Genomic DNA, 9,491 nt, shown 5'->3' on the forward strand with positions numbered 1-9,491 from the left:
AACTATATGATAGTAAAGATATCCCTCACTTGAAATTTTTTACAAGCAGATTTTTGTTTTGCCTCTATGTAAACTACAATACATATATCTTAATCATTAAACAATATGGTGTCTGATAGAAATCCTTACAGTCCCATATGTGGATCAGGGCTTGGTTGTCCTTCACTGTACATATTTGTTGTCAATTTCAGTTGATCAGATGTTCATTCATGTAATTTTGATGATAATGGCTTAAGTTCTGGCAGTGGGTGGCTGATTTCACTAGTGAAATTTAGTTTCACTTGGATTACTTTCCTAGTGTGCTGAAATAGTTAGTTACAAACCCTGGGAGACGGGAAACAAATAATTTTAAATGTTAACAAGGATCAAAGGAATTGTTTTCAAAGAACCGTCAATGGCTAATTATAACAATAATAGTGATAATGAGGCAGAGTATTAAATCCTCGTGGGGCGGTAAGCAGTGGGCCGTACACTTACAATGAAATAATAGCACCAAAAACACTCTTTGATTTTAACACAAAACCTTACTGAAATTCTATAATAAACAATTATAAAAACTTGTAAGAGTTTATTTATAAATTACCAGGTAAGGAAATGTGTTTTCATAAGAGCCAAATTCTAGTCAGGAACCAGAGAACGTCCTTGTGTGGGCCAAATTCTAGCTGAGACTAAGGAAGTAAATTTCACCGAAAGAAAACGTAGGTGAGACAAATTTCAGTTTGAAATAAACTCCAGTTGAGCCGAATTATAGATCTGAAGTCATTAAATCTAAGGTCGAAGTAAAATGTTCCTGAGCCAAAATCGAGATGAGAATTTTAGTCACTAGCTGGAGAATGAAAAAACACTTATTGATATTGATATTTGATAAATATATTGCCAGCACTTGAAAACTTATACCAGCCCAACGTGAATGGTAAGGAATTTTCAGGGTCACAATAATGGATCAATGGTTTCAATTATCAAAACATCATCTAAACTAGTTGTTCATTAGTGGTATTCTTCTTTCAGAAAATATTAAACGAAAAATATCTTTTCTCAGCTCTTAGACTTTTGCATTTTTTTCTTTATCAAATTTGGGAGAGAAGAGAAAAATGTCAAAATCCTGATTGAGAATGGTGCCAATTATCAGCCCGAAAAACACAGACATGAAAAAAACTGTCAGGTAAGAATAATACATGACAATGGTCTTCTATTGCTGTTTCCATTTTATTACACAGTTTTCCTGCATATATATTGAAAATTAATATCAAATCACCCCGATGTCCACCATATATATATACCAGTGAACCGTTCTAACACAAGTATACCTTTTTACTATGGGCATTTAGATGACCAGCTGCCTGATATATGATTGGTCACAGAAACTTAGGTAATTACATGTATAATTATATACCGTTCTCTGGTTTATGGCCATGGTGACTCTGGTTAATTGTCTGCATGTCTGTTGATTATTTAGCACCAATACTATTGAAAACCTACTGAAAACTGACGTCAAGGCAAAGAAATGCACACATATATATATATCTGTTCTGGAGGGTTAAACCAAGAAAAAAACTAGAATTGCAAGCCACAGGCTAAATAACTACCTTGTGCCCTCACTCGAGGAAAACAAACTTAACAGTTCACATCAATTTTTACTTAATGGATTAAAGATCAAGAGGTAATTTTATAAATGCTGTCACAGTAATGGAAATCAACGAGTGCAGAACTAATTAAAGTGCAATCTCTAGCACGCAACTATGTAAGGAATGCATGATGATGTGTGCCCAGTTTCCCAAATATTGGTTGTGAAGGTGAGTAAAAGTACTCCGAAAAAATATATGTAAGGATATCAGAATATCCCATTAAAAAGGCCATGAAAATTCTACCTGTAATCGCAGATATATCAGCGGACTTGCATGAAATCATTTATGCGGAACAACCGGTTTGTCCGTTTTAAAATGCAACAATTTCGGATATAAACCCTGGCGGACCTGCAAATGTTTATGCAGGCCTTGCATGGCTTTGTCAAGGCTCGCCTGAAAGCAGCATCAGATTACTAGGTCCGACCTTATTTAATAAACAGACAACTCTGGTCCGACCGGTCCAACCGTTTACTGTAACAAAACTTGTCTGGACAAAACATTGTCTGTTTATATGTCAGACACATGGATAGACTACAACCAGATTCCAGTAAATCCCCTCCCCTCCCCCCTCCACANCATTTTGTAAAATACTGTCTTGAAGTACGTAGGACATAGTATTTTGAGGGTCTGCAATTATAGTAATTAGGGTCGTAGGTAACCCCAAACACATTTTTTTCCATTTGGCTAATTTACATTCTGAGTTAAGATACTGTGATTGAGGCCGGTAACATTACAGATAAGGCAAAAGTTAATAAGAGGCCCATGGACCTTAACGGTCACCTGATTTATGTAAAAACTGATGTTATCGATGTTGCCAAATGAAAAAGAAATAATTTTGTAACAAAGGTAACTTGAACTACATGTAATGCAAAAGTAGTGTGACAGATCTGGGTAGTATATGTACTATGTACAAATAGTGGTTCTGTCAGTCAGCTGAATTTTGGTAAAGCACCTTAAGACCCTTCCATCTATGAAAAGTATTTGATTCTACCATATCTGGGTCTTGAGAAGAAGATTTTTTAAATTTCAGTCAATTCAACCCTTTTTGGCCCCACCCATCAGCCCCTGGGGTCAGTCAGGGCTGATATATGCATATCATCAAACTGCTATCCTATACTGATAATGCTAACCAAGTTTGAATTATTTCCAATGGAAATGAAACAAATGTTGGTCCAAAATTTTAATTCCCTATATAAACTATAGTAATGTTTACCCCCTCCCCAGGGGGAAACGTGAGACCCCAGGGTCATGAAATTCATAATTTTGGTAAAGCACCTTAAAACCCTTCCATCTATGAAGAGTATTTGATTCTACCATATCTGGGTCTTGAGAAAAAGATTTTTGAAATTTTAGTCAATTTTACCCTTTTAGGCCCAGCCCCACAGGGGCTGGGGACCATATAATCAAAAATTTCCTAAGTACCAGTATGGCCTTTTTTGTAACTATTCGATACTTACACATGGAGACACAGCCAAGGGTGAGAGCCGACTCCACCTGAATATTCTCATTCTCTGAGTGCACCATGAGGGCCACGAGGTACTTTATTCCACGGAACTGAATGATGGTGTTTTGATTGGGTTTGTGGGGGACGTAAGCCACTCCAACACACAGGTGGCGTATAGACTGTACCACACTCAAGATGATGTACTCTTGGTTGCTCTGGATGAGCCGGCCCAGCGGAGCAATACCATTGAGCCGGGCGATCTCGGACTGGTAAGTCAGAGGACCCTGTGCCAAGACACTTAGTCCCTCTGCCCCAATATACTGTAAATTTTCAGACATAGAGTTAACAAATTCGATCATTAGATTGACTTCCATTCGTTCTGCCATATAACGTCTAATGTCAAAGTCTGAACCAGCGAGCGACCACAAAGCTAGGGCTGTTTTTTCTAACACTATTTTTGCCCTTGTATTCTTGAGGAGCCGAAGTAAATGTTCCTGTACGTTATCGGCTAGAATAGCTTTTTGTGTCTTTTTGTTGTTATCTGCTACTCTACTGATGGCCTCTACAGCAGAAACTTGAATGTCACGGTTCCGTGTCGCCGTGAGAACCACGATATGAGGGGTGACTCCATTTTCAATGAAGCTGTTCTGATTTACCTCATCTTTATCCGCTATTTTACCCACAACTCGTGCGAGCGAATGAAGAAGATTTCTGTCTTTTTGGTTCTCAAATAAACCCACAATAGTTGAAATACACCCTGGACAGGTTCCGACCTGAGATTTTAATTTTGAGCTGGCCTCTGCAATGTTTCCTAGACATTCCAGCACCTGGACGAGTACCTCTTCGTCACGAACGGTCTGCATCACTTTGACCAGAGTCTGAATGGCATTGTTCTGTGACTCCACTTCAGCGTATTGCTTCTCAGTAGCCATTTCTTTCAGAATTTCAGCAGAAAGTTGAATAACATGATTGCATGTTGATTTTAACAATTTGATAAAAGTAGGGACACCTCCCGAGCTGATAACCTGTTCCTTCACTTCATGCTTTTCAATAACATTTAGAAGAGTCTGAAATGCTGGAATCTTTGATTCGTCAGCAATACTGGTTCCCTTGGCAACCTTGACAATGGTGGGTATGCCACCATTGTTGTACAGTTGCTCCCAGTTCGAGTTTATGCCGCTTTCCTCACTTCCCTGGGTCAAAGTTCGCAGACATTTCCCAGCAGATTCCGCTTCTTCATCCGACTCCGATGACACATATCGCAGAAGATGTTTCCACACCGGTATCCGTGGGTCATCAAGGTTGATAAAGTATTCCAGGAGTTCAATGTAGAATTTGTTGGCACAGATTTCCACAGCCCCGTGGTTCAGGGCACTCAATGCCTCCACGTTGGCCCCCTGTTCCATTAACAGTTTGATGGAGTCCTCCTTGCCTCCATCTACCGCGCACAGGAAGGGGGTGAGGTGCAACTCATCGGTCGTTTCCAGCTCCATAAGACTTTCGTCGTCCGACAGGAAGAAGGTAATGGACTTGGTGAAGCCTCGTTGAGCGGCATGATGTATTTGCGCCCAACCAGCTGCATCAAACTCGTCCGCCATTTTGGTTTTGTTTTATGTAACCTCCAAAAATAAACTTCAGCTTGGAATCTCCTCACATCTGAAATAATGAAAGAAATTTATTAGGAAAATTAATATTTATTCAATTCCTTAAACAAACGTTTCATTTTGATTAATATGTTTATAGGAACCTCTGGGCACATTGAAAGAGCTGCAGAACTTGAAATGGCTAATTATACATGTATAGTGTTGTTAATATCAGCTGTGAAATTATCTGCTTATTCTCATTCCAAATATTCACTTTCCATTGCTTCATCTCCATGATACGGTCTGTAAAAAGCTATGTGTCCGTAAAAGAGAAGAATGCACAAATATGTTTGATTATTTCCCAATTTGTCAAACATTCGTTCTTCGATCACGGGTTATAAAAGCTAACAGCCAAATATTTGTTCTGCACTTCAAAGTGAAACTGATGCTTTATTTTACTGTGTATATGAATATTCATGCACTGTGAGAATAAAATTGTCCTCCTACTTTTTATGGAGGGTTTGACAGGGTGAAACAGACTGCAACATTTCCAATTACACCGGAGCCTGACTTTTATGAAACATCAATAACATTTATGTAAATCAGAAAATGAACTTCCACACATTTAAAATTGAGATAAACAAAATAGATATTTATGTCAAATATGTGTTAAAAGGTCTTTGAACGAGAAATGACAATCAAATATTGATACCAGAGCGACAGTTACAGTTTTCGTGTTTTACTTTAATGTGTGCAAAAGGGTCTAGGTCATAACAGAAAATAGGTTTTCTCAATTACACTTGACCTCACCTGGAACACTGACAAAAGGGACAATAAGCAATTTCTTTATCTTATATGTTGTAAGAAGCAGACTCTTCTTTCTAGTGACATATTAATGCAGTAACCAATGTAAACTATTTTGGTTTTAGTCCATCGGCCATTTACAACTTTTTTCCTTTTATAAGGGAGACAATTCATAGGAAACATTTCAAAATATAGAGATAATGTGTATTTCTTTACATATTTCCCTACCAGTCAATTTTTTTAATAAGTAGTCATTGTGGTATTGCTGAGTGATAAGTGAATTAAGTTTGAAAGTAATTTTAACAAAAGTCATTGGTAGGTTCTGGCAAAAATTATTGTCTTTTTTCTTTCTTTTTTGTTTCATTTTATTTAATTAAAAACTTAAATTATTTTGTGCAATTATGTCTGTTCCTTTCGTGTCTGAAGGCCAATTTATGCTATGACGTTTCAAGCATTATTTTGTTTCATATAGGTTTTAAAAATAAAAAGCTTAAGTACCAAATTTATATAGTTTATTATTTTCTCTTGGTCTTCAGCTTAATACATGGTGTAAATGTAAAGGACATTTGTAATGTCTTAATAAAGGATTATCTTTAACCAAATAATCTTTCATTAGGAAATTTGGTCATTTATTTAACCCTAAATTTCTAGGCATAGAATAAGATTGAAAAGGCAGAAAATGTTTCCCAAAATAGTGTATATTGGAGGGTTCATGTGTGGTACATCAAATAGATTCATTTTCAGCTTCCCTTTTTCTTATTTTGTTAGATTTCAATTAAAATAAATGCTTTTAAAGTTTTTATTTTTTTCTGGTAATTTAATAATTATTCAAATAAATATATACACTGGTTTAGACATCTGATGTTTTCCAATTAATTAACATTTGAAAAATTGAAAATGAGATTTTTTCTGCTGATGATGTTTATATAATGATTTTATCAATATCTTAAAAATGGTTTCCAGAGTAAAAGAAATTTGATGCCATGTAATAGGTCATTTTCTTTTGATATGTTTATTATATACATTTTAACTTTCTAAAATTCAATAAAAGAAAAATCTGCTTATAGTTACCCTGTCAAACCTACGTTTTACTGCCGACCCAAGAGATATTATACCCGTTTATAGACCAGCTTTATTCAAGTCAGGATTTATGATCCAATAAACACAGACTATGAAAAAACATTTTGAAACCATAAGCAATTTATTTTTCTGGACTTTTAGGATTAAATCCATATGTTGAGGCATAATATAAAAAGAAAAAATCTCAACGAGTGTTTAGTACTTTCATCTCGTCAAGGAGATTCTTCAGACTCCTCAATTTTGATACTGTCAATTTATAACTGCAAATACTTTAAGTAAATCCTGTTTAACAGCCATATTTTGAGACATATATAGGCCAACATGATGCTGAAACAAACAAAAAGTACTAAATTTCCAAAAGTTACCTTTAAAAAACCTATGATTGGAAAATGATACTGATAAATATATTGACAGAAATGCCTCAAGCGTCTGTAATAATTGTCAGGTAATGTTTTTATCTTTAATTTATTAAATGACTTCACATTGAAATAGTTATATAAAGCATCAGGATCTTGACTTTAAAGCTGACAGTGCAACTCAATTAAGATTAAAGAATCCCTTAATAGTCATCTCAAATAACATAACACCACTGTCAAGATAATCTACTACAAGTATTACAGTCAAGGCATGGATTTCTGTCAATTTATGTTCTCATCATTTCTTCTGTTAATTTGTAAAAGGAAAACTTTTGTTGTAACTTAAGCACTTCTTTTTGAAAGATGAACATTCAAAAAAAAAAGATCACTAAAAGCACATTTTGAGAGTGTCAATTTAGATATTTTTAATTAAATACATTATACATGACAACACTGAATAACTACGTCAGCGCTTGATTTGATTATCATTATTCAATATTAATTACATGGTCTCCGATATCATCAGAGGATTCGTACATATTTAATGTGTTATGCAAACGTACGTAATAATCTAAGTAATGTACGTACAGGTGCAACTAAATTCAGGTGTATAAGTTTTATAAGATCTATTGGACCCATACGACAGCAACGTGTCTGGTCAAGGAAAGAACCAGTGGACATGCAAAATAGTGGACATCCGAACAGCGGTGTTAGATCAGAGATTAATCCCAATACACAGCCTGTCACCGTGAAACTTTTCACAAATCGATGGTTACACAGGGGAGATAAGTTGACGACAAAATCACTGCAGTACGTGTGTTTGGAAAATGGCATGCAATAAAGTTGATGGTCAGTCGACACTTACCGTAGACGGTTTGTGAAAAGTAAACACCTGTTGAGTCCGAAGTGTGTCCCCCATCGCCATTATCGGGGTCCAATAGGTGAAGTACACATTAATAGGTTCCCAAAGCACACCTATGGTTCGTTACGCTGATGGTAAATTGAGGCCAGCAAGCTCCTCGCTGATTGGTTGCTAAGCGCGCACCTGCTGTGTATAGCGACACCTATATGGTTTTTAATTCACCAGGGACAGCCACTCGTACAAAGCTGTACGATTCTTACGCCAATGACATTTTAAAAAAAGTGTAGAGATCAAATTTAATTTGTAATTATTCGGCTTACAGAGTTCAAAATTATAAAATATTAGCAATTAACTTGCTAGACCAAGTCGAGATTGTAGTTAGCAAATATCTATATTTTAAAACGACGGCCATTATTTGATTTTAACAGCTATATTTTACTTACATGTTAAAACAGTAAAAGATAGCGAAATACATGTTAAATACAATACTTTCTCAAGACACGCTCCAGTAAAACAAATGAGTTTTATTATTTAGACTTCGCCCACAATTACATATCAATACCTCCCGTTTTCAGAGTACTATACGTACATAGTTGCATACAATACATTCAAAACATTTTGTGTATTTTAGTTTAAACTTTATTTATTATCGATATATTATTCCAGTAAAACAAACATGATCAACATATAGGATTCGAAAACAAGTACAACGTACTTATGTTAATCCGTCTCCTTTTTGTAAAACGGCGATTGAACGGCACTGACATATAGATATAAGTGTATAGAGGAGAAGAGGATGGGGGAGGAAGAAGGGATGCAAAGGGTTTAAGTGTTGTTGGGGATAAAATATATAGGGGAGTATTTTTACTGCATTACGGGAGGAAAAACTGGTTGGAGTACATTTTTGATATGGACACGTGTCGTGGACTGTAAGGAGGCAGTACCCAAATCGGATCACGTTTTGAAAAAAATACTAATAAATAAATAAATGTTCCAACAAATCAGTTATAACAATGATGTCGTCTTAGAATAGATATCCTTGCACCATTTATTGTCTACAGATGATTAGTTTCTAAGTTCAAATAGCACAAGAACACGTAATTCAAACTCAAATGTCAGTGTTTTGATTACGTTTTTAAAAAATGGCGCGTGCGACGACTATGCTTTCTGTTTTGGATTATAGGAATGAATTCACACTATAGAAATACTTTTTGTCATATAAATTTTTAAGGTCATCATAAAATGTTAATATGCTGACAAAAAAAATATATTCATTTGAAGCGTACGATACTGCAAAATTCAAGCCTTGATCCGTTTTGGGTCCCGACATTCGCAAAAACCGGAGACGCTGACTTGTGACTTCAGAGAGTTCTTTAAATATCTCAAGTGAGCCCCGGGTGCTAATTTTGTTTGTTAGAACACCCATCGATATTCTTTCTTTGATACAACCATAAATGCATATAAATCCTCCACAGATTTTTCAATGATTTAAAAAAATGATGGTTTGGTGATCCGGTTCGGGTACTGTCACCTTACATGTCACTGAGATATTCAACACATAATAAGTTAATTGCATATAAGGAAAACTTTCCATGCTGACCCCTGATTATTCCGACATCCAGTGGTGTATAGAAACCTGGTGTAAATTTTGAAAACACAAACCTTGATCAGTTCCCGGAGTATCGTCAGAGTTGCGTCTCTTCGATCGAGACGACAGAGAACAACTACGGCAAGTCA

The 9,491-nt window shown here is 35.8% G+C and overlaps 1 protein-coding gene across 1 annotated transcript in view; it reads right to left on the reverse strand.

Moving 5' to 3' along the window:
- The window catches only part of LOC110454749 (ankyrin and armadillo repeat-containing protein-like), a 31,343-nt gene extending 23,424 nt beyond the window's left edge, over positions 1 to 7,919 (reverse strand). Inside the window, exons 1-2 of the mRNA XM_021504433.1 lie at positions 7,758 to 7,919; positions 3,083 to 4,725 (exon numbers count right to left, since the gene is read on the reverse strand). Of these exons, the coding sequence (XP_021360108.1) occupies positions 3,083 to 4,667 (1,585 nt within the window). The 5' untranslated portion in view covers positions 4,668 to 4,725; positions 7,758 to 7,919. The remainder of the gene's footprint in view (positions 1 to 3,082; positions 4,726 to 7,757) is intronic.
- Between the last annotated feature and the right edge of the window lie 1,572 nt (positions 7,920 to 9,491).

Source organism: Mizuhopecten yessoensis, unplaced genomic scaffold (genome assembly GCF_002113885.1).
Source record: "Mizuhopecten yessoensis strain PY_sf001 unplaced genomic scaffold, ASM211388v2 scaffold8051, whole genome shotgun sequence".
Taxonomy (NCBI): domain Eukaryota; kingdom Metazoa; phylum Mollusca; class Bivalvia; order Pectinida; family Pectinidae; genus Mizuhopecten; species Mizuhopecten yessoensis.